The 27,136-nt window shown below is 34.0% G+C and overlaps 1 protein-coding gene across 1 annotated transcript in view; it reads right to left on the reverse strand.

Annotated features, from left to right (window-relative positions):
* Positions 1–374: 374 nt before the first annotated feature.
* Positions 375–27,136, reverse strand: part of LOC149781967 (transmembrane and coiled-coil domain-containing protein 4-like) — a 69,419-nt gene continuing 42,657 nt past the window's right edge. Inside the window, exons 10-14 of the mRNA XM_089936155.1 lie at positions 26,009–26,145; positions 20,376–20,460; positions 17,736–17,853; positions 10,770–10,887; positions 375–6,258 (exon numbers count right to left, since the gene is read on the reverse strand). Of these exons, the coding sequence (XP_089792281.1) occupies positions 5,620–6,258; positions 10,770–10,887; positions 17,736–17,853; positions 20,376–20,460; positions 26,009–26,145 (1,097 nt within the window). The 3' untranslated portion in view covers positions 375–5,619. The remainder of the gene's footprint in view (positions 6,259–10,769; positions 10,888–17,735; positions 17,854–20,375; positions 20,461–26,008; positions 26,146–27,136) is intronic.

Genomic DNA, 27,136 nt, shown 5'->3' on the forward strand with positions numbered 1-27,136 from the left:
AACGTCCAACAGTCAGTGACAGATTACCAAATAGGCAGAGTAGGCACCGGTCTATGGGCCCCACGCTTTTTAGGGTTCCCACGGCAACTGATCAAAATAATACTGATTTGATCTTGAAGGAAAATTACAATCAAGCTTTCTTAAATTGTTTCCAAAAGATAGAAAAAAATTAATCAAAGAAACGAAAACTTTACGTTAAAGACTCCTTAGAGAAAATACTGTCTTAATGTAAAATTGTTGGTTGGTAAAATTAGAAAATGTATTAGGGGATACTTTGAAAGGAGGGTCACAAGATTTTGACTGCCTAAGGGCCTCCACATGCACAGCCAACAGTAACTGAACACAAATGTGGGAGAGTACAAATAAAAGATGAAGATGGTAAGCATTGCTTTATTACAGTTTGAAATGCAGAATACACCAAAGTAAAATAAGCAGTTTGACAAACAGCTTATAAAATATCCCCAAAACAAAGACAAATATTTTATGGTATATAGTGTCATATATGCTATATCAGCATATTATACAAGAATCTACCAGTTCATGGTGGGCACCATGTGTGCTAGTTGTTAAAAAAGCAACATTGACATCGTTTAGTGGTTGACTTTCGAAAATTTAGTACTGGTAATAAGCAGTCGTTTTCGCACAAAGGGAAATAAATAAAAATTCAACACATAATTGTGTATAAAATATTGATTTCAATTTAAGAGGGAACTTCACGAGGAGAAAATCATTTTTGGAAGTTCAATAAATCATTACTTAAAAGACATTTACTGAAAATATAAAAGAAATAATTAAAAACATTAAATTACTATTATTTGTCTGATATTTATGTCCAAAGTTATGTGTGATATTTCAAATGATGAAATACAATTTAAGATAAATGACCAATTCTTTTCTGAAGATCTCATAATGGAGGTTAAAGCAAAAACAACATCTTCTTCATTAAAAAAAAAGGCAACAAAAGAGTAGAGAGAAAGATTTAATAAAAGAGATTACTACTTTATCAAATGATAATAAAATAATAAATACTAATTTGAAAGGTGAAAAACAAAGTGAAATAAAAATCTGCATCAGGAAAAACTTAAGGGTTATATGACGAAGTCTAGAGTTAGATGGATTGAAGAGGGTGAGAAAATAACAAAGTATTTTTGTAATTTAAAAATGTGAAACCATCTCAGCAAATATATGAAAATTATCACAAAAAGGACAACGCTATCATTAACAAAACAAAAAGAAATATTTAATGAGACACAATCATATTATGAAACTCAATATGCCTGACAAGATTCTAATCTCAACTTAATGTCGATGACTCTGATATTCAAAAACTGAATACATAACAGAGCCGCGAATTAGAGGCAATATGTGTTTTTCCCAAGCTTCAGCTGCCCTAAAAGCGTTATTACTAGTATTCATAAAGGTGTTAAAGATGTAAAAAATTATTTAAAGATTTGGAGACCAATATCTCTCCTTAATACTACATATAAAGTGGCCTCAGCATGTATTGCTAATTGGATTTTTAAAATATTACCATACTTAATTATTGATGATCAAACTGGTTTTATGGCTGGTTGATGTATTTTTGAAAATATAAGATCTGCATACAATGTAATGATTTACATTGAAAAGCATAACATACCAGGTATGCTACTACACAGCTATAGTTTCTGTCTATTGGTTGATATCTATCGGCTGAAATGGTTTAGTTATATTTGCGGAAATCAGTGGATGCATCTACAATCTTCAATTATCTCATCTTAACTAATTTAATAGGAATTATATGTATGCCTTTTATATATTTATACTCTTAACCCCACTGCACTCCAAACAAAAAAGACAACCCAAGTACAATCTTTTCATGGTTGACTTTAGAAAATTCAGTACTGTTAATAAGCAGCCATTTTCATACAAAAAGTGAAATTAAAAAAATACAGCAAAGAAACCAGTCCAGTGTTTATTGCATTAGAAAATGAAAGGACAATACAAATGCAACTGATTTACTATTGATGTCTTAAATGAGGAAATTTAAAAAAGGTGGTTCAGGTGGCAAAAAATTCTCCAATACATCATTCTTAACAAAATATACTAATATAATAGTAAAAATTTAATATTCTTATGTTAACGAAAGGTGTTAAAATAAAAATAATGTAAAATATCCGACAAAAGTATCATATTTTTAAAGTAAATAATAAACTGCCAAACAGAACTAATTTATGATATACCTACCTTACTGAAACAAGCACATTCCAGCCACATAGGTGTGTGTGTGTGTAGGAAAATGCAATGGCACCATTGTATCAACTAGCATCGCAATAGCATGTGGTGAATCTTTTGTGACAAGTTCTTTTATCTATGAAGTTTAATATATCCTAGTAAGCATTCTTTTGTATTTGTTTCAATGATTTCAAAGTACATTCTGATATTTAAAAGCTTTAAGTACTATGCCATGTGGATTGAACTTTAAGAAACTGTGTTGATCTTTCTGAACATTTTCAACAGATTATCCATTTTCTTGACAAATACTGACTACAATTCCCCTTCTGCTTCTTCAAGCATTGAACATCTAGGTCTAAACATGTCAGCTTGATATGAGCAGTATATTTCTGTTTCAAGTGCAAAAGTCAAGACAGATACATCCAGATTACTAACTGAGAAAATGTTCTGATAATGTCTCACATCACACAAAACAGTGTGAAGATTACATGAAAAATAAACATGCATTGGTTCCCATAGCAACGAGTTTTCAAAGCCCATTTTCTTAAATGGTTGTGGTACCTGTCATCTACTGCACATAAAGCCTCAATACAACAGTATTTTTAAGTCTTCACACTAAATAAATATCTGACAGTTTCCAGAAGCAACAATAGAAACGAACTATTAAAAAGTTATTGCTGTTGTTTAGCATATCTAAGATATTCTATTTCAAAAAGCATGTCCTCCAACTCTAAAATAAAATATATAAATTCGTCAGATGTTTCCACTAAAACACTATTAATTGCATGAGAAATGTTATGCTTTATTCACCATTATCTATGTATGTACATAATTGACCTTGATTATATTTTTAATAACATGGACTACTTTTTGTATTAATAATACTTTAGTTAATGCTGCACAGTTTGCTTAGTTTTTGGTGTAGACTGCTCTGATAGCACTCATCAAAAGAAGTAAGTAAAATATTTGTACTTTTTTTTAATTGGAGGCTACTTTCGGTCTTTTATGGTTTTGCCTGTTCAAATACACTTGCAATATTTCCTTAACATTTTCTGTGTACATACAATGTGGAAGTAGTCAAGGGTTGTGATCAAGCCTGGTGTGATTTACTGGTCCATGATACACTGGTGATCACTGACAACATGAATTGCGATTATTAAGCCTAACAAGAAACAGGTTCTCAATAGTTCTCTGGTCCAGATTTCACTTTAAATCTCTTTGTAGTGTATGAAGAATGGAGATATATTAGATTGATGTTATGTCAGGAAAACAGGCCCCGAGTGATCGAGTGGTCTAAAGCACTCTCTGTTACGGATCACTGCCATCTCACCTGTCTGCATGGCTTCAAGTCTCAGATTCAGCCAATGTGGGTATGTGAGAAAGCTTGCCAGTAGCTACTCGTGGGTCAGTGGTTCTTTCCGGGGGTTTTCCCAGGTTCTTCCTCCACCATTAAAACTGGCCGCCATGTATAGCCTATCATGTATTGAAAGATGGCGTTAAACTCTGCAACAACAACAACATGTCAGGACAACCACGCTCTACCTGCAAAAATATGCTAACTTCAGTTTTCTTGTGGCTGGGTTGGTAAGGTTGCCATCTTAAATCTAATACTCTTTCAAGTTATTCATCTCAAGGAGGAAGCTCCTGACTTGGACCTTGAAGTGCCCCGTCCTTGAAAAGGCTCCTTTCTCTTAAGGGTTCAGATCCAAAACTCTGCTGGCCAAATTCTGTGATCATAAAGTAAATTAAAAAAATGAAGATCAATTTAGACTTCATAAATCAGAGCAAGATATTTGTTTCAGCTACTGACAGGTGGAAACATTTTCTTTTTAAAAGTTCAGTCTGCTGCCTCAGAAAATTAAATTGTTGGTCTCTAATATAATGAGGGTGTACCATGTTACATTATAATGAGGGTGTACCATGTTACATTTTGAGGTATGTTCAGAAGTACCGCAGTGCAATATTTTGTGGTACCCACCTCTACATCTAATAATGCACTATACCATGTATATAATTTTACTACAACAAAACGAAATGGGATTTATGACCACACCCACTTTTAACGGGAATGGTGTTATAATGAAAGGTCTTACAGTGAGGGATTGCCGTACTTCTCTTAAGAAAAATATCAAAATATACAGGCTATGGATTCATTAGGAATTATTTATTTTCATACAAAAATAACCAACACATAGATGAAAGAATCAATCTTTTAAGGCACCCACATATTTCATCGTTGTTGTAGGAAAAAAACAGAAAAATCTCATAGTTATTTATAGAATAAAAAGTAGAAACATATTCTGTGCAAAGAAATGAAGATGTGATTAAAAATTTTAAGTTTGAAAAGTGGTCAAATGAGACCAGTTAAGTAGTTAGGAATCTTTATAACAGAATTTCTTTAAATTCTAACATATGAATAGTAAATACAAAAAAGAACAATATGTACAAAAAAGGAGGGATGGTCCTCAATTCATTTTGATATGTAACTTGTAATTTTCTTCATACTAGGGTATAACTGTTTAATATTTGTTCACATAATGCAGAAACTATTACAAAGGCAATTGCCATTTAAAACTTAGTTTCAAATCATCAGAGAGGTTCAGTGTAAATTACAAATCTGGTCCAGTTTACAACCAATTTACATGAACACATGAGTGTTAAGTGATTATAGCGTATCTGAATGCGGAATGTTAAAATGATGGACAATAAAGACTTGCTGTTGTTCTATACGGTTACAACTCCTTTAAGTTATACAGGAAACCCAGGAAATTCAGTCATACATTGCGATAATATGAACAAATCTGTAAATTCTGCTTAATAATAAGACACAATACAATAAAATTCCATCATATTCTTCATAACTGAATATACTAGGACTTTATCAGAAGAAAAGTCTGCATAGTAATTTTGTACATTTCATAAACTGACCATAATTAAGACAATAGTTTCCTCTGATATAACAGCTTAAGATTTTAGTGAAACAGAATTGACACAAGACTTCATCTATTAAACATTATCACATAATGAAATCACAATGTTTTGTTTATCAACTACCATCTATACCTGCTTATAAGTCTAGTCCAGGTCTGCCATCACATAAGGCTCCAACAGATCGGCTTGTTATGAGTAATCAGCAGAACAGTCATATTATGTTATCTGCAGTTGGCCTTGACTTATAAGTAATTAAATATGGTAACATTTACAGTGCAGTTTTAAAAAAATATAGGCTTTCTCTGATAAATTATATATATTACAATTATTTTATTGGACAATACATTCTTACTTTGTAAAATTTTGGTTTAAGTTTTTTTATGTGAGTGTTGTGAGATTAATTCTTATACTTTTGAATGTCTTGCACTTTGTTTAAACAAAAATATTCTCACAATTCTTCTTTACTTCTTGGAATTACTTCTGAGTTACCTTCTCTACAATTGATAACCTAGATATCTGAGTCTCAATATCCCCTGAGGTGTCTGATTCTGGGCATGTGTAGCCAGTATTCATGGGATCCTCATGAATTTTAGTTGATGTCCTTGTATTATGTGACTCATTATCTGCATCCATGTCATCTGATTTTACCTTGTCACATAAACTTACATCATCAGCATTAATTTCATTCTCATTTGTGTCTTTCAGCTGTGGAGATACTGTCTCAGCATCAGACTGTAGAGACGCAAAGCCACATTCTTGTGTAAGGGACTCACAGTAAGGTTTATCTTCATCCCCATCGGTGGAGTTTGTGGTTGCTGTGTGTGGTGATAAGGAGTCGCATAGTTGTATGTCAGATATCGACTCTGGCAATTGTATGGAACCATTCTGTGATGAAACAAGAGAATCATTCTCTGTTGATAAATTGGGCTGAATTTGTGGTGTTGCCATCGTTTCACCCTGAGACTGCTGGGAGTTGTGGTTACCACTGGAAGCTGCTGTCTTTGGAAGATTTTTCTGAACCTTGGCACTAACCTTCAGTTCATCTTTTGTGCGGACCCCAACAGCTTTCATGAGGGTATCCAGATTCTTCTCATAGTCTCTGTGACCTTCCAGCTACAGAAAATAAACATTTCAAACAATTGCATCATTTGAAATAGCTTTTAACATAAAAAGAAAGATGCCCCTACTCATGATGCCTATTCTGAATTAAATGGACACCAAGTTCCCTAATTGTTCCCCTTTTAAATTGTACAATAAAGTATGTCTATTTAAAACACTTAAAACACCATAAAATTGTGTCATATATAGACAAGTTTCCTTTAAATATGTCCAAGTTTGTCTAAATAAACACCTCCATGAAGTAAGAAAAGTGGTCGTTTAAGACAGGTGTCTACCTAATAAGGATTTTTTTTCTACAATAATTACAACAACATAATGCAAAACATCTTGCAAAGTGGTCAATTAAGACTGTTGCTTAAAAGACATGAAATTTAAGGCAGCTTGGACTGTATATACAATATATAAAGGAAATTATGAAATGGATTTTGAAATTTCCTTACGTAACCTGTTAAATGGGTTGGTCTTCTAATGCATTAAAATAGAGATTATTAAACATTTTTGGTATTAAACACTTGTTGTACTGACACCTAGCTAACACATCTTACCCTCCAATATTTCAAGCAATCCCATGTTGAAGACGTTGCAATTTTGTTAAAAATGTACAAACAAGAAAGCCAATCAATGTCTTTGCTGTATTACTTCCTTATCATCAAAAACTGCTTATAGTAAATTTACAGGCATAAACTTCCTCTGAATCAATACCATTAGAAAATATACTTGATTCAACGAATTTAATACAAAAAATGTTTCATGACAGTAATTTTGCTCATGGCAATGTTTTGTGAAAAAGATGTGATGCACCAGAAACACACTAAACAAGTATCTGTTTATCTCAGCTGACAAATCTGTAGAAAGAAATTCTGTCTTGCAAACCAGAAGGGTGGACATTTATACACCATGTGAGACAGACTTGTTTTAATGTGAACTCAAGAAACTTTATGATATATGACCAAAAAAACCCTAGACACTTTTTAGGGAAAGTGCTTTCTTACACCCTATGTTTTAAGAGTTATATATTTTTCACTTTTATTTAATATTTTATAGTCACTGTACATTTTAACATCTTTACCTTGTATTTTGTAATACTTTTTGCTTACATTTGTTTGAAAGAGTTTATGAAATTGCAAAGTGAATAGTTTTGTTCTTGGAATGGTAAAATTAACTAAGAAGTATGAATCTTTTTAACACAAAATGTTAATGCAGCTGTCAAACTGTCAGAAATGGCAAGATTTGACTTGATAATTAGAATGGTTACTGAATATTTGACAATCCCTCATAGCATGTAGAAAGATCATTTCAATACTCAGAAAAATTCAACAAGAGTTTTGAACAAGTTTAAGTAATGAGTGCAAAGATGAACACTAATGAAACCTAAGCACCTTTAGACCCTCTGATGAACTACTGAGTTCAGTAAAGTCTGCATTTGCAAGTAAATACATTAATACACTGACCAACAAAAAAGATGACTAGGAGCAATCCATGTCTCAATCATAAATTTATAAATTATGGATACTAGATCCTAACCAAAGTCTAATGTTATTTGATAATTTTTAAAGACAGAAACTTTGTGTATATTTGATGCCCAACCACAACAGTTGTCAGGGTAAACAGCCTTATCTCTTGTCCATCCATTTCACATTGGTCATTTCAGGTGCAGTGGTGGGGGCATCTGTGTTCCACAAACACATTGCTAGTTTTATTTAATGTGTGTGTGGTTGGGAGTGTGACTGTGGAGCTGTGCATGTTCGAAAGTTACAATATTATATACAAATGCTGTCTACCTGTTAATTTTGTTTGGATGAATATAAATGCTTCAAAGAAAACATACTGGTATTGTCCTTTTCTATAGGCTTTAACAATTATACACTTTATTCAGAACTGAACAATGTCACTTAATTATTCCTGATTTTTGAGTTTCAAAATCCATCACCACACCTTTTGGAACACTGGCAGGTGTGAAAAAATCATGTTTTTTATTCTCACAAAGATAATAACTAGTACATAAAATGTTTTCAAGAACTCTAACCTCCTATCTTCCATTTTGTGTTTTTTAACTGTAAGGTCACCATGTTATTATTCACAATATTTAGGAGTAAAAACCCTATTACCCAATACAAATTTTATTTTTTAAATTCCAGGCTACACAAAACTCATTTATTTTCCATACACCAATAATTTATGACAAACATCCTTTCCCAACCAAATATGAACACAATAAAATGTCAATCTCTTTCTTTTAAAAAATCCCTGGGTAACTATTCCAATTTTCCAAAAAAATCCTAGACCACCCCATCCAAACATTTTTGTATAAAAAACAATGGCCATCCCCAACTTTCATTCATTAATTATCCAAAATCTAAACTTTCTGAAGCAATCTGAGGATATTAGGTCTATCTGAAGAACTTCTTTTTCCACCAAAACAGCTGTTACCCCAGTCTCTCAGTGCTTTAAATCATTATAAGTAAAAGAAAGTAAATCATTAGAAATGCTTATTTATTTATGTTGGTTTTAACAGCACTTGAACACATTATTATTGGCTATATAATATCTAATTAACGGAAGTGAAGTGTCTTTGCCATGGACAGACACACTAAGGCTGGTGGCTTGACTGGCTTGGGTAAGGCAGGTATCAAACATGTGACCCTATAATTAAGAGTCTGGTGCTCAACCAACTGGGCTACAACAGCTCCCCCATTACAAATAAAAACAACTAGATTTCAGACAGGTCACTTATTTACTTCAAAAACTAAATATTTGTAAAGAATAGACTAATGAAATCATGTGAGGAAAAAAGACTTACTGTCACTGCTGAGTGAGTGAAATGAGTTTAACAGAAACCCTGACTCTCAGTTTTCACTTTATATTATTATTATTTATTTGATAAAGCCAATCATATTAGGCACTAATTAAAACCATGATTAATTTTTTTTAAACTTTATATTGATAAAATTTAATTACAGTTAAAATACCACAAAGTTATAAAATACACTCAAAGGTAAATACATTAATACAAAGTTACAATGGAGTAGTTGCCACAGATATAAACCGATTTCAAAACATGTCATATATATCCTAAGTGTATGAACTTGGAACTTTAACATTTACTGTTTTGAGTAGTGTAATTATATTCTAATAATTTATGATAGAATTACATGTTAGATAGCTTCAGTTAATAGCTTTCTCAAGACTTATATGCAAAAATAAAACCTTTTCTATGCCTCAACATGTAAAGACACAAAATTTCAATATGAAATTGGCAAGATCACCAGAAGTCACACAGCTGTAATCAACTCTTGGTCAATTACCATGTCAATAAACTGTTTTAAATGACTATGACTGTTTCATGTTATTATTTTGTATGTGAATATTTTCTGCTTTCGCCAACATAAAATCAAGTTATGGCAAAAAAAGATTTCATTATGAAGAGGTTACTTAGCATATTCTGGGAGATTGAAGATACACCCATAGTCTACAGCATACAATACTTACACATTGTGCCTAATGTTACTTAAATCCTAGTTTATTCCTAAAAATATTATACGCCGTTCCTTTACTCCTCGTTTTTACCAAATCTCATTTTTCTAAATCATATTTCAGCCATACATCCACTGCTGTTTTATTTACTTTGTTTCAAGCATTTTCTTGACTCATGAGAACACCTCACCTGTGAAAATTTGTTCTTGATTGTCCTGGTGGTTGTTGGTAATTAACAAGATGTGACATGAAGACATGTATGGAACATTTGGTCTTGATCAGACCCAAATTTACTCCCCATTTTAAGTGACAAAATTTTAGAAAGGTATCAGTGGCAAATTAACTGATAATTTTACAAATGAAAACATACTTTAAACAATTTTTCTTTATCATCTACATGGGGGTAGGGAGCCTATTAGGATCTTAATCTCAACCTAGACTTAAAGTACAGACGTGTTAAGTTGCACTGTTGATATATACTAAAATGTACTTTCTTCTGTCCTGAAATTGCATTTCTTTATGTTGTGAAGTATTCCATATATAATGTTTGTATGTGTTATTTTTCAAAAAGGAGATTTTAAAGAGATTATGATTATTCTTTCTTGATCTGTACAAGGAATGTCTAGCAGTGAATCAAATCACATACACTTTAAATATTTAAGTGAGGGACATAGAATGCAAAATCAAAAGCTATGAACCAACTAAGTTGGACACTCATAGGTAATTTTTACTTTAACTCTTCTCTATATCACTGTGAGAGCTGTCCATCACATCTTAGCCAGAACTGGCCAGGTGAAAATGATCACATGTCTCAAAAGTAAATATTTATTTTAGAAGTGGATGATGCCAATTGGGATTGCAAAAAAGGAAAACGTATCTTTGAAGATCAAGTCAGCACTAAAGTAAGGCACTTATACAACTTGACAGAGGGTCTGATGCACTTAATGTGGCCACTGAATGGTCTCACATACTGCAACCATTACCCTAGCATTGAGCTCCGTAAATGTAAATTTTAATAATTTTTAACCTACCACACCACTCAGATCAAAATTGTGCATCCTTCTGTTTTCCCAGATGACTGGTCCAAGACCTGCAATTTTTATCTGAACTGATGCCGTTCTATACAGAAACTTCAGTAACCAGTCTGACCTGCAAAGCAATCAAGTTATGCTTGAAAAAATCCATCAAGTTAAACACTTACAGAAATATCAACCTCAAGATACAGTGTGACCCCGCTATAACATGGCAGTTGGGAGCCAAAGAACCTGACTGTGTTATAGATCAAACCGTGTTATAAGCAACCAGGTCAGTTAGCTAAAGAAAATGATGCATGTACCCCAACAAATTTGCATGCGGGGGGGGGTTAGGGTAGGTAATAAATGTGGGCGGTAAAATACATGCTTCATTGGCAGTTACCATCTTAAATCAATGTATATTAAATGAGAAATACACCTGTAGTGAAAACAGAGAAGGCATATATGAATATTGTTTATATATGTCTAATGTATAGCATGAATAGAGTATCAACACCATGTACTCACCCGCGAATCTCATCATATCCATTGCACCCACATTACAAGTGATTCCATCAAAAATACGCACACACACACATTTAAAATATTCAATAATTTTGTCACAGGTCATATTGGTCTGAATTCAGTGGAAAAACAGCACAATCACAAAACAAATGACAAAGCACATTTACTTTTCAGTACGTACCAAGTTGGTAAGAGTTAGTTTGCGTTTTAAGCTGCCATTGGTAGCATTTGTAAGCAAAAACTTGTTCCCTGCAAAAAGGAAACTTTCACAGTACAATTAATGTGTTCCAGTCATGTTGGAAAATGCAACAATCCATCAGACTCCATTACTTTTATTTAAGTTTGGTACTGACTTCCTCCGAAGAAAAGTTCTTTCTTTTTATTGAAGATTGGAGTCGGCTCTCTTTGATGAAGGATGCATGCATTATTGAAGTCACCGCTAAAGGAGAGCTTTGAAGAACCAAACAAATGCCCATTTCTTATTGTGGCAGCAACATCAAATAATTGTATTGCATGATTGAGACTGATTTTTTTTCCACTTGCTGAGTATATTTTCATAACAATTGGTGCTTCAGCGGTAATCTGTTTTCTTTGAAATTTCAGAAACTGTTTTATCTGGTACATTTTTCAAAAAGGAACTGGCCATCATTTGGTCTAATCTAGTTACTGTTCCTCCCTGCCTATTGAATAAACCAATGAGTAAGATGTTTTATTGTTTTTTTTTTTACATTTGTGTTAGCAGCGTGATGCTGACTTCCACACATGCATCAGATGCATTAACGAGTCAACGGATGATAGAGACACAGGTGTTTTAGTCTGATGAGTGGGATTATTACAGAAAATGTGAGTGTTCTGAAGGATTTAATTCTGAGTGAAAAGAAGAGGAATTTTACTTACCATCCACATACAAATGTCAGTCTGTGTAAACATATTAATTACTAGCAAGCAGCCAAAAATCCAGCAAAGGAGAGATTACAAGATAATGCCTCATCTGGTATCTCCATTACCAGAAATGTCAACAACAAAAAAGCAGATATTTCACAACATACAGTACTCATGCTAGATGTCAAGATAAGCGGATTATGATATAACAATGCACTGTTTAAACGGTTTGTCAATATGGACAAAGAATTTGCTCATGTACCAACAGATAAATTTCAGTGCAATTTATATCCAGATTGCGGCTTCCTTTCATGGGGCCTCTGAATTTCTCCAATCCAAACCAATGGTTGTATATACAAGTTTAAACAGCCAACAATGTTGCCAATAAAAAAAATTGCCAGATGGTATATTTTGCCACCAAAAAGGATAATATTACAAATCTGCGACACTGGGAAAGCCCTACACTAGCCCAGAATAAACTTTGTACATGTTATTTTTCGTACCTTTAAGAAGAAAAAAAACACTTTTTCGTGTACAAGAAAAATACATATAAAATTTCAGAAGCCACTCCTCAATCATCTTGTATTATTCATACACAACATCTTCCCCAAAATGATAATAACTTTTTACATTTTTTTCGTACTTTTAAAAAAGAAATTTTTTGTGTACGAAAAAATAACATGGATATGAAATTTCAGGAGCCACACCAGGACTGTGTTCTATCCCAATTCCAATTCATGTTATAATGGAGCGTGCTATAGCAAGGTCACACTGTCTACTTCAAAAAGACATTAAGTTCATATTATTCTGTAGTACTGTACTGATGGTTCATACCATATCACTCCAATGTTATATCAATAGCTCATTAAATATATTTTCTAATATTGTAACAATAGTTAATAACATACTTTCTGTAATATTGTACCTGAAGTTCATATTATACTTCAGGCTGTTTCAGTAAAACACACATCGGACCCAAGAAAGGCATTTTTATTGTGGGGTAAATTTGTGGTTTGTAACTACCATGAAATCCATGAAAATCAATATGTCACCCCCTCTAAAATGAGAGAAAATCAAGTAAATACTGCATGGTGGAGAGACTAAAGAGAATATATTATTCGTGGGAATTTATCCCTAAACACATGCCAAACATGTCAACTAAATATTTCAACAGACAGGTATTTACCCTTAATTGAACAAAATATTAAATCACATGTATAGCAAAATTCACATTAATTACGACCACATTATTTCTTACTGAGAAAGCCTTTGTGGCACAGTGGTTAACGGAAAGCAGGCATGACCAGAATTGTGAAGATTTGAATCCCAAATTATGTGTCTGGATTAGCTAACATGGTATTTTCTTGGGCAGGAATTTACAAATCAACTTGTCCAACTCATGGGACAAGCTCAAATTTGGCTCAGGCAAGCTCAAATTTCCAGGTCACTTACCCATGGGCAAGTGGTAAAAATTGAGTAATAAAATGTTAGTGTTCTGTTTGTAATGCTACAGTACATACTTCCATCATGTAGTCAATGTCATGGTTAATCACATTTCCTTGCAATGCGTGACAATGTGAATATTTACTAATTAAAGCCAGTTTTGACGAATAAGGAATAAAAATTGATATTTTAACTTATCAGTTACATTTTAATCATAATATCTGTACACATCGGGATTAACCAACATTCGGGTTTCTAACCTTGCCTCAGGCAGTTTGTTAGCTAGCTCAGTCAAAATATTGTTTGATGCATGTCACCATCTTTAAGTGAGTTAGGGGTTAAGTTGCTAGTAATATAACTTGTGCAATTTCATTGACAGGTGAGTTTGGAAATAAAAGGCAATAATCACTAATGACTAACCATCATGATTTGATTCAAAGCATGATCGAAGAACTGAAATGTAACACCCACATGTGACGTTTATGATCTGTGTTTATGTAGTAATTAACAGGTGACCAATACAAAAATACTGGTTTGCAAAGAATTAAATGGATGAAATAGGTGTTCTGAATCTCAAAAGATGGCTTGTCAAATATTTTGATGCATGTTTGTGATTTCAGGGTGACTAAATGATTGTAAAGCACATTGATGAAATCAATGTTTGCAAATCTTTAAGAGTATAAATTAATCATTACAAGGAGTCTAGCTTTCATTATTATGTAGTCCACCATCTTATTTAGGCAAGGAAAGAAAACTCGATGAAGTTTCCACCTCTAGTTTTACAGATAAGTAACCATTATGACATGGCTAAGCATGCAAGAAAGTTCCAATCATCATGGACTAGTGAAGATCCATGGCTGGAGCACAACTCAGCAAAGGACTTGATGTTCTGCAGTCACTCAGGAAATATCCCCAAACTGCCAAAGGCAAAAGCAGGATAGCAAATCCATGTTCCACAGGGACTGATAATTATAGGAAAGACCCGATCAGATCCCATGATTTTAGCCAAGTTCATTTGGACTGCATGAGAACGGGAAGGCACATACTCCAGTTAAAAGTCTGATGGCTGCATCCATCGCACAGTTGGCAGTAACTCCACTTGGAAGAAAGTGAACTAGTGTGCTTAAAGTTTCTCTTTAACTCTACCTACACCCTTGTAAATCAAATCTGCATGACCACTGAAATTTATTTGGGAAGATAAAGAACAATGTTATTTAAGAAAACAAGATTAAAATTAACTTAATGCAGCTCTGTCTGCTATTGGTCAAATTTCATTCTCTCTCTCTCTCTCACACACACACACACAAACATTTTCTGACCATTTTTAAGGCAAGCTGTTTTCCAAGGTCAACTTCACAATTTTCTAGTCTGTCTGCCCAGTGCAAGGTGTTTTCCCAAGTCAGCTTCAAAATTTTCTACTCAGCCTGGCCAGAGCAAGTTGTTTTCCCAAGTCAACTTCAAAATTTATAAAATTGTACTTTACTGTACTTGCCACATCACAATATAACCCTTAATGTGTTGATGTGCCATAAAACACCAAGATCCACCCTCAATTCTGGATGACTGGATCTTTTTTAAGAAGTACAGATTAGGACACTTTTTATGATATGGTATGGGATGTGACTGCAATTTGATGAGATTTTAAGGCCAGGAAATTTAAGACTTAAACATTATATTTCTTTGAACAGTGAAAAAACGTGATATGCCTTAAAGAAATGGAAAGAAGAGCTAACATAACTGCATAATATAGCAAGAGTGCATCACATAAATATGCCAGGTCTAGGTAAAGAAACAAAGAAGAAAAAACAAACATGAGAAAAATAAAGATTAAAAAACATCAGAAAGAGACAAAAGAAAACAATCACAGCAAAACTCTTGTTCCATAAGGTATAATGGCAAGATTAGGTTTTTTTAAAACTTATCTAGGGGTCTCAGGAAAGTATTTTTATTTGTCATATCCTTAATTATCATAAAAGCTTAAGTCAAAAGCAGATGCTATCTCTATGTTTTGCTTAAGTTCTTCCGTTTTGTCTAGATGTTCATGAGAAAGTTTCCCTTTTTACTTCATGAACTTCATAAAATCCTTGTTTGACTGGCAAATACAAACTGTTCTGGTATCCAGCCGATGAATGAATTTAGTCTCCTATAACAGGACCTCTCAGACTCTTTAATATGTACCCTCTTCATACGTGATCTCTCAGACTCCTCAACATGTACCCACCTATAACAGGACCTCTCAGACTCTTTAATATGCACCCTCCTCATACAGGATCTCTCAGACTCCTCAACATGTACCCACCTATAACATGACCTTTCAGGCTCTTCAAATATGTACCCTCCTCATACAGGATCTCTCAGACTCCTCAACATGTACCCACCTATAACATGACCTCTCAGGCTCTTCAATATGTACCCTCCTCATACAGGATCTCTCAGACTCCTCAACATGTACCCACCTATAACAGGACCTCTCAGGCTCTTCAATATGTACCCTCCTCATATTGGATCTCTCAGACTCCTCAACATGTACCCACCTATAACATGACCTCTCAGGCTCTTCAATATGTCCTCTCCTAGAATAGGAACTGTCAGACTCTTTAATATGTACCCTCCTCATACGGGATCTCTCAGACTCCTCAACATGTACCCACCTATAACAGGACCTCTCAGGCTCTTCAATATGTCCTCTCCTAGAATAGGACCTCTCAGACTCTTTAATATGTACCCTCCTCATACGGGATCTCTCAGACTCCTCAACATGTACCCACCTATAACAGGACCTCTCAGGCTCTTCAATATGTCCTCTCCTACAATAGGACTTCTCAGACTCTTTAATATGTACCCTCCTCATACTGGATCTCTCAGACTCCTCAACAGGTACCCACCTATAACAGGACCTCTCAGGCTCTTCAATATGTCCTCTCCTAGAATAGGAACTGTCAGACTCTTTAATATGTACCCTCCTCATACGGGATCTCTCAGACTCCTCAACATGTACCCACCTATAACAGGACCTCTCAGGCTCTTCAATATGTCCTCTCCTAGAATAGGACCTCTCAGACTCTTTAATATGTACCCTCCTCATATGGGATCTCTCAGACTCCTCAACATGTACCCACCTATAACATGACCTTTCAGGCTCTTCAAATATGTACCCTCCTCATACAGGATCTCTCAGACTCCTCAACATGTACCCACCTATAACAGGACCTCTCAGGCTCTTCCATATGTACCCTCCTCATATTGGATCTCTCAGACTCCTCAACATGTACCCACCTATAACATGACCTCTCAGGCTCTTCAATATGTACCCTCCTCATACAGGATCTCTCAGACTCCTCAACATGTACCCACATATAACAGGACCTCTCAGGCTCTTCAATATGTACCCTCCTCATATTGGATCTCTCAGACTCCTCAACATGTATCCACCTATAACAGGACCTCTCAGGCTCTTCAATATGTCCTCTCCTAGAATTGGACCTCTCAGGCTCTTTAATATGTACCCTCCTCATACAGGATCTCTCAGACTCCTCAACATGTACCCACCTATAACAGGACATCTCAGGCTCTTCAATATGTCCTCTCCTAGAATAGGACATCTGAGACTTTTAATATGTACTTTCCCAGAATAGGATCTCTCAGATTGTTCAATATGTACACTCATTGATTATGACCTCTCAGATTCCTCAATATGTACCGCATTAAAGAAAAGACAATTCAAACGTTTCATTATGTCCTTGCCAAGAACAGGACATCTGAGAAACTTTGTTATCTACCTTCCTAGAACAGAATCACTCAGACTTTTCAATATGAACCATCCTTCAACAGGACCTCTCAGCCTCTTCAATATGTACTCTCCTAGAATTGGACCTCATACACCTGTCAAAAAGGCCTCTCAGGTTCCTCAATATGTACCCTTCTAGAATAGGACCTCTCAGACTCTTCAATGTGTACCCCTAAAAATGCTATATAAAATGCCTTTTCTCCATAATAAGTCTTTCTTTCACTTTAAGACAAATCATGTGATTTTAATTTTACGAAATTTTGTCACAAAAGACCAGATCTTACTTTTAAAAACATTTGTGTTGGTTATAATCTCTGGGACTATCATAGGAAAGGTATTGCTCATACCTGCAGTAGCCATTGACAATCCTTCCTGCCACAACTCTGGAAAGAGGTTGCCAGTTTTTGGGGTCACCCGAGACTGGAGCACCAAGCAGTATTACATCCTCTACTAGTCCATCACTTCCTGTTTCAAAGCGAACAGCACAAAATTATATACAGGATCTTTAATGGATCTTACATGTTTGTGTTTATTTGATATACAAGTTCCCACAAAATATTCAGTTCAAGATACTGTAATTCATGTAATCTTTTGCAACCTCAAATGTTATCACATACATGTACTATCTATCCATGAGATCATAATGTATTAAATGCATCAATTTTTTTCACACACAGAACTTTATTTTTCCTCAAGTACTTTTAACTGCTGTACCACAATATTCAAATGAGAAAACTAACATGTGCCAAAATGAAAAGCAAAGAATTTGCAGAATTAGTAATGGAAAATAATATAAATAAAGTCGTTTGTGACTAAGAGTCTGTTTTACCTTTGTTCTCATATTTTACTTTCCTTCTCATACTTTGATATTTTGAATTTGAATCACAAGTAGCTGAGAAAAGTACAGACGTGTGAGCTACCAATATTGAATGAACAATGCCTTGGTTGTTAAGTATATGTTTGATCAAATCTCATATGATGCCTTGGTTGTTAAGTATATGTTTGATTAAATCTCATATGATGCCTTGGTTGTTAAGTATATGTTTGATTAAATCTCATACGAAAAGGATACATACATGTATTGGTTAATTTTTGGGTAAGTATTTAAATGAGGAATCAACCAGAAGAGAAACGAAAATCACTTTTTATTGTTACTAATACTACTGAACATATTTTTAATACTGTTATAATTGTTGCTTGTTGCTGACATTGTCGTCATTATGATTATCAATGTTGTTAAACATAAGATATTCTATTACCTTTTCATGATGACCTATTCATTCTTCTGAAACCCCAAAATGTATTCAATTATGTTGGGTATATCAATGTCATTTTCAATATGCAACTAAATAAATCCAACCTAATTTAATAAATCCCACCTTAAAATGAGAGGACACAAAAACTGGCTGTATTCAAACGTCAAATAGTAATATTAACCACGCTAAATCTGGTCACGAAAGTGCTTGACTTGGTCAAATGGCATAAGCAAGCACATGCAAAGTGCTTGACTTGGTCAAATGGCATAAGCAAGCACATGCAAAGTGCTTGACTTGATCAAATGGCATAAGCAAGCACATGCAAAGTGCTTGACTTGGTCAAATGGCATAAGCAAGCACATGCAAAGTGCTTGACTTGGTCAAATGGCATAAGCAAGCACATGCAAAGTGCTTGACTTGATCAAAGGACATAAGAAAGCACATGCAAAGCGATTTATTTTCAACTTAGCAACGACATGCTTTTGTTAATTATCTAGTCATTACAAGCATTTCACCAACTGCCTTTGGAAGGAATGTACAATTGTGGACATGCAGTTTCCAGTATTCAGTTGTAATTTCTTTGCTGTTACATGCAGTTCTGATCCACATAGAGTAATGCCGATGTCATCACTCATGATCACTGCTGCTGAACCAATTATGAAGACAAAATAATCTTTGATTTTTTTTTTTTATTAATTAAAAGCTATTTATAAGGAAAAAATGTTAAAAACACATAAAAGCAAAGGATGAATTTGCCTCTTTGTGAAAACCTTGGGGTAATCTCTGCTACAGCTAGATTTTAAAACATTCCATGCTCGAAGATCCACATTACTCTACTAAAATACATTCAATATTGTACTGTTGTCATAATTACTTACAAATTAACAGGAAATTAAGAAATATTCACCATTTTATAATGCTGTTATATATTATTAAATGTAATTTTGACCAACTCTTTTTTTGAACAAGTATTACATAACTGTTTGCTAAAATGAGAACCTATCCTTATTTGTCACCCTGCTACTGTAAGAACATGTGATGAATAACATGAATTGTTGTCATGACAATAATGTCAGCAGGGAAACTGCCAATACATCGAAATAATCCTAACTGAATCGTGTTACCCAAGTGTCCCTTTCTAAGTTGTCACAAGTGTCACAGACAGCTCATGACATGTATAGCAGCTGAGAAAGCAAGAAAATGTCCAACAGATCTTGCATGAAATGGACTAGCTGTCTATGTGTATCCCTATATGCATGCGGTTCCATCACATTTTTCTTTTTCAATAGGTGCAGGTATTAATTGCATTTAACACTAATATTCTAAAGTGTGACATAAAAAAATCCCACAAATTATCCAAATTATTCAAGTTTTCAGATCACTAAATAGATGTCCATGGATCTAATATGTTTCTTAATATCCTGAACAATAATTATAATTGTTAGAGTATAAAACAAATCAGAGAAATAAAATCTGTATCTCTTCTGGAGTCATAATGATAATAGGCATACTGTACGTAGTTACTGCATGGATTTTAAACAATGTAGACATTTAAGAGCATCTGACTACTTGAATCTTATACATGTGCTTTGCAAATGACATTCATGACAGAACAGATGTCAAATGTAAAATATGGACTTACAAAACAATATTACTTTGTGTCATATGATAACAAAACACAATCATGCAGTCTACAATGAGTAATAATCTTTGCTTTTATCCCAGTTTTACCTTTTCTTTTGGAAAGTTCCTCTAAACAAGAGAAGACCACTCTGGCACCCATGCTGTACCCAATTAAGGTGACAGGTCTGTTCCCCTAGAAATACATCAAACAAAACCAGAAAAATTACACAAAAAGGAATATTAATTTATTGCAAAAAAATATATAAAGGAAGGAAGATAAAAATATTTTCCATTTGATAATGATACACAAAGTTTCTGCTGCTGTAAAATTCATCTTTATAGATCTGACCTGTTTATTACATTTAAAATAATATGGTCTGCTTCAGTTACACTGTAATAGTTGCATCTGAACAACAAAAATACTATAAAGATGTTATACAAATTAACAAGGATAAGATAAAAACTTTCATGTGGCAAATGGTGCAGGTCATCTATACACTGTGACAAGATGATCTATAGTATCAAGAGACATGTGGTACTCTTCTGACTGCAATTAACGCTGACATGGTGAGAGATTCCATTATACATATATATATATATATATATATATATATATATATATATATATATATATATATATATATATATATATATATATATATAATCTGTCCATGTCTTGGATACCATGTAGAAAAGTTAGTTAATGTAACAGAAGAACAAATTATCCATGCTTTATTCCTTCGAGTGCTTTTGCATCATCTTTATAGATGCTCTATTACATTAATTATATATATATATATATATATATATATATATATATATATATATATATATATATATATATATATATATATATATATAATCACCTCTCCTGCATCACAACCTACTCAGTTAAAGAGACAAGTCCTTGATAAAACACAACTAAACAATTCTTTTACAAATATTACAATAAAAGGTCAAGATATATCATTTTAAAACTGCAAGAATAGCTGCATTAATAAAATTCTAACATAAACTGTAGGTCAAAAGGGCAATACTTTTTACAATAGTTAGGGCAGCACAAAGATTTATTAATGTGCATCTTTAAATGATGACCATACACAAAGTTTCACAGTAATGCATAATGACTGCAAGGCAAGTTGCATTCACAACATTCTGTCCTACACTGTATGCAGCTGCAGGATATAAGGGCATTAACTCTTACAAAGACATGACAATTTGTGTTAACAAGACACTGTATGCAGCTGCAGGACAAATATGGCAATAGCTCTATAAAAAAAACATTGCAGCAGCAAATTGTTTTATTAATATATGCATTTCTCACCCATGCTATACCAAAATCTATATGATTTTCTAACCTTATTTTTTTCTAAGTCTCTTGTCTCACCACAGCTGTATCAGCCCATGTGTCCTTATTTGGAACTATGTTTTAAAAGAAACCATTGTTTTCATCTGCGGAGCCTGATGGAGTTTTAAAATCCAACAACAACAGAGATATAACAAAAAGAAATGAACTCATAAAAGTAACTTCAGGTCTCTCCAATTTTGAAGACAAATCATTCAAAACATTTTGAGTAGGAGAGACACAAGCACCCACACAAAGTTTACTGTTAGGTAGAGCCCATAGATGAAAGTGTATGATATAACCAAAAACTGCTAAGGCCATCAGTGCTGATCACATGAATTAAGTGTCTGAATCCTCACTGTTGGGTCATAATGCACAATCAGCTTTATCAAACACATATCTTTCAGAATACGTTGCACATTGGGGTTTAAGAGGGGGGTAAAGAATACTGAAACATCAAGTGGGAAGATACCTCTTTAATGCAAGATTGTGAACTTTATTTAGAATACTTCGAGTTTAACAAGAGAGGAAGGTAAAGACATTGGACAGGGAAGTATGTAAGAAATACAAACAGTTAAAATTCAAGAATGTATGCTAACCCCATATTTCGGGAAAGGGATCCTGTATCTACAAATGTTAGGAGAACAAATGTCCCAGTGATTTTTCTGACCCTGACCATCAGTTTTACCCTGCCCATGTAACCTTTGTGGATGGAGTTTTATGGGTGCCAGTTAGGGCACAAAAGCTGAGTACCTTAATTAAAAAAGGCTGTTAAAACAAACTTGCCCAAAGTTGACTACTAAACGTATTACAAAAACTCCAGCATGGGCAAATATTTAACTCAGAAACCAAGAGATAACACTGTTCCAAACACACAGACTAAATGCATCACTGGACACAAAAAATCCAAACTCTGTCAGTAACTACCATAAACTTGCCAACAACAAGAAACTGCTTTATTCAAACTTTTTCAAACACCCCCAATCTGTACCTGTTGAATCAAACATAAAAATTCATTTGCAAATGAATACTACTGCACTAACAAATCATAGTGGTCCACTGATCAATCACACCACTGCCCTCATTAACACATTTGTATTGATGCGCAGTGTTTGCAAAAACAGCACATGGCTAGAGATGCTTATAGAACCATGCATACAATACACAACAATTATAACTGTTTTTTATTTTCTTGGATGTTTTTACTTTTAAATTATAAGAGATGATTGGAATAATTATGTAGATGCTCATAAAACAGTACAAGACTGGATGGCCTGTATAAAAATATGTGAGGCAATAACTGCACCTGATACTGTATGCATTGGATGTGCTAATTAGTTACCAAAAGTGCAAGTTTATTTTAATTTGAATGGACAAGGATGTCCCATTCATGGGGTTACATCATGGGGAGACAAATACTGGGATTTCCTTGTCTCTGTACAAACCCCAACATAGATTCTATTAATTCTGGTGATGATCATAATATTTAACAACTTTCATGACAATCTATCAAAAACTACAAGTGTAGTTGTGCTAATGAGATTGCTTCATACATTGCATTAAAAAGAATAAAAGAACAATAACTATAACAAAATATTTGGAAATAAGGTCGACTCATTAATATGTGTATCCTCATCTATAAACATAATATTTACCAAGATGCATGGCCATCCATCAAAAATTGGAAAAATTTGCTCCAATAAGATTGTCTCACACAATAAGTTAGGCTACATAATGAAATGGGCAATAACTAATAAAAATTACAGGAACAAAACATTTTGTTACCCTGTGCATCTGCAGATAATGGCCATAATATTTACCATGTTTCATGGCAATTTATAAAAACTGAGTGACTAAATGTAATAAAATGCATTGTCATGCACTTCATTAAGCTAATAAACAAAAAAAAAGACAATAACTCTAACAAAAATTGTGGGATCAAATGATTTATTAATATGCACATAAATCAAGTGATGACTTTACTAATTCAATATTTACTGGAGAATGATTTATTAGAAACAAGTAAAAATAACTGGAATTCACCATGTAATCTTTTTGACTAAACCAGATAATACTTTTGAATGCATTCTGACTACAGAAAAGTCAACCATAGTCACCAAAACAGAGTCATTTCAAATGACAATAATAGATAATTGTGTCCACAACATTAGAAATGCAAAATATGTCACAAAGGCTGATCTTTAAAAAGGATTTGGGCACATTCCACTCACTAAAAGAGCAAAAGAAATTGCAACATTTGCAACTCCAGATGAGCTTTATCAGTATAAAAGGTACTATTTGGTATGAAAAATTATCTGGCAACATTCCAGCATTTAATGAACATGTTAACATTTGGTCTAGATAACTTTGATGCATACATTGATGACACCATCAAAAGGAAAGATCATTGGAAGCCATTTGGGAATTCTTCAATCAACTCATTGATGCAAATCTGATCATTAATATTTGTAAAAGTGAATTTTGTCATGTTTTGTGTCATGTTTTAAGGACTTGTTGAGGGCCAAGGTCAAGTTAAACCTGCATAAGCTAAGGTCAAGGCTATCTCTGAATTCCATGTGCCTGTTAGTAAAAAGCAACTGATGCAGTTTTTGCTTATGGCTCAATAGTATCAGAATTGTTTTCTGAATTTTGCTGTAACTGCATAGCCTTTGACAAATTTGTTGAGTAAGAAATCCAAGTTTCATTGATCTGACAAGTATCAGGAATCTTGTTGACAAATTCAAGGCTATACTTAAAAGTGCACCAGTTATTTCAGCACCAACTTTTGTCCAATTATTAAATATGTCTGTTGAGGAAGTGACGTAGGGGTTGGGTGAAGTACTGATTCAAGAAGATAATAACGGTGTGGATCATCCAGTGTGGTATTTTTCTAAAAGACTAACCAAGCACCTGATATGTTCTTCTACAACTGAAAAGGAATGTTTGGCTTTTATATTGTCTTTGCAACACTTTTATATGACTATCTGATATATCATTTCAGCTCTTTCTCCAAAATGTTGTATTCATTGATCACAATCCACTCACTTTCATAAACAAAATTAAAAATAAAATTCAGAGATTGTTGAGGTTCAGTAAATAGCTGCTAGAGTACAACACTAACATCAGGGGAAAGAAAATCTGATTGCAGATGAACTCTCATATGTACAGAAGTACTATATTGCTTTATCTTGTGTATATTGTGTGACATTAAATGGGGGGATGAGGGGGGATAACACCCATTATTCATTGCAAGATAGGCACATGGTAAAAACCACCAACCCACAGGAAGCTACTGGCAAGCTTTCTCACAAACCCATATTGGTTGAGCTCGAATCCATGCAGACAGAATTGAGAGGGCAGTAATCAGTCAAGGTGAATGCTTTAGACTATTTGGCCACCCGGGACCACATAATTAATCTGAGTGCAATTCATAAGACATCTTCCTGACTGTGCAATTTAATTAATATAGGATCATATGTATATCTGAATAATAGGTAAAAGAAAGCTTGACTGTATAAACCTTTCTTTATCATTATGTGAGGAGGTGGTATGTATATTTAATTTATAAGCTTAGAAGGTTCTAGAAGCAAATTTATTTGCAATTTAGTGGAATTTTCCATAGGAAGTTTGGGTTTTCCACAGCTATCTACTGTGTCATAGGTATAGTGGATATTTATATATAAAGAGGCTTGGTAAACAATTATTCATTCCTGTTAAAGATCAGTCTCTGCGAATCTACTAAGAATACAATTTTGTTGAGAGGAAGTATTTATTCAACTTATTCGCTGGAATTACTGGAGTGCTCTTGGACTTACAGTTTAACCCATTATTTTGGTGTATTGTCAAATCATTCAAAGAGATTTTGGATAACATCATTGGTATATCAGGACATTCAAGACTACTGATATATTAGGTCATTCAAGACAACAGATTTTCATTTGGAACATTCTGTACTCTTGGACATTGTGATAAGCCATTTATCATTATTTGAAATTTAATTCACAGTACTATGTCTTGAATTTTCACTATGTTTCTAGAGAAATAAATGCATTTGCTGAATTTTAATTAAATTGTGGTTTCACTTCCTTTCTGCTACATATTTGAATACCTAGAATCCTAACATGTACCTTATAGTGAGACTGTCTTAAGATAAGGTACATGAAACATACAAGTTCACTATTACATGATGAAATTGGGTTGATAACCACACTCACACTGTGTTATTATGAAGGACTTTACAGTGAGGGAGTACTTTCTCTGAGGAGACACAAAACCCTTCCACAATCCACAAACCTAAGTGCCAATGAAATGTCATTTTTCTCGCAGCCATGACAACCGATGACCACAAAAATATAAAAAAGCACAGTATCTCTAAACAAAACAAATGAAACTGTACCTGCTCTCTTGCTAAAAGAACTTCTGCCAACTGTTTGCCTGCATTATTTGCTCTTTGTGTGACCACACTCCAGGGGTTATCTATCACACCTGCAGCTGACATCAAGGCACTAGGCCAAGCCACTGCTGCCATTAACCCTGCAAAATGTAAATATTTAATTAGTATAATGCTTCTGTTTTTCTGAATGAAGTTTTCATGTAACATATTAATATGAGACAAATGATAATTTATTAAAATTTTAGTTTATGCATAACTTAATGATCTTGAGTTATTTTAAGCACACATTGCCAGTGTTGCAATGGGATTTGTCTGATAATGACCATTAAGGGAGGAATTGGTGGTGTGGTAAGATGATGCAATGTCAAATTATAAGGCTTATTCAGTGGCTAACACTTGTATAGGGGTGTTATACGTGTACTTTGAGAATGAGAGGCAGACAGGGAATTATGACAGAGGTTATTATTAGCCTCTTACTTGCTGTCTCCATGGGGCTTGTTGGACGATCACATGGGGGGATGTGCATATTGAGTACTATGTGATTAGTCACTTCACTGGTTTTTCAAAGGTACATACAATGAATGTAGAGTTTCACCTCTCTGGCTTTTCAAAGGTATAGACAATGGATTTAGAGTCTCTGCATCAAACTTTTCTTATGGATTTGTGCTGGCCTGCCACTACCCCAGTCACCACCCATTAATTAATACATTGTACCCTTACGTTGTTCATGTGCATGGGATAGTATATTTTTCCCTATCAGATAGTCATAAGCTATACTAATAATGTCAAATACATTTCTTTTACAGTTTTAAAGAGGAAAAAATAAGAATAGTTCTCTTCATACTGGATCAGCCTAGCTCTATTCCACGAATCTGGGATCAACACGGAAAATACAATCTTATGCAGGGATCAGCCTAGCATTGATTTAGTTAAGATGGGATCAGCCCAGAATACATTAACATGCTGGGATCAGCCTAGCTCATAGTCTACTTAAGCTGGGATCAGCCTAGAATACAGGTGAATTCTGGGATCAGCCTAGAACACAGATTTTACTTGAGCTGGGATCAGCCTATCACTCTCTACAGAAGCTGGGATCAAACAGATTACACTTTAAGTCTGGGATCTGCCTAG

Source organism: Sinohyriopsis cumingii, chromosome 15 (assembly GCF_028554795.1).
Source record: "Sinohyriopsis cumingii isolate HCF-2022 chromosome 15, ASM2855479v2, whole genome shotgun sequence".
Lineage (NCBI taxonomy): Eukaryota > Metazoa > Mollusca > Bivalvia > Unionida > Unionidae > Sinohyriopsis > Sinohyriopsis cumingii.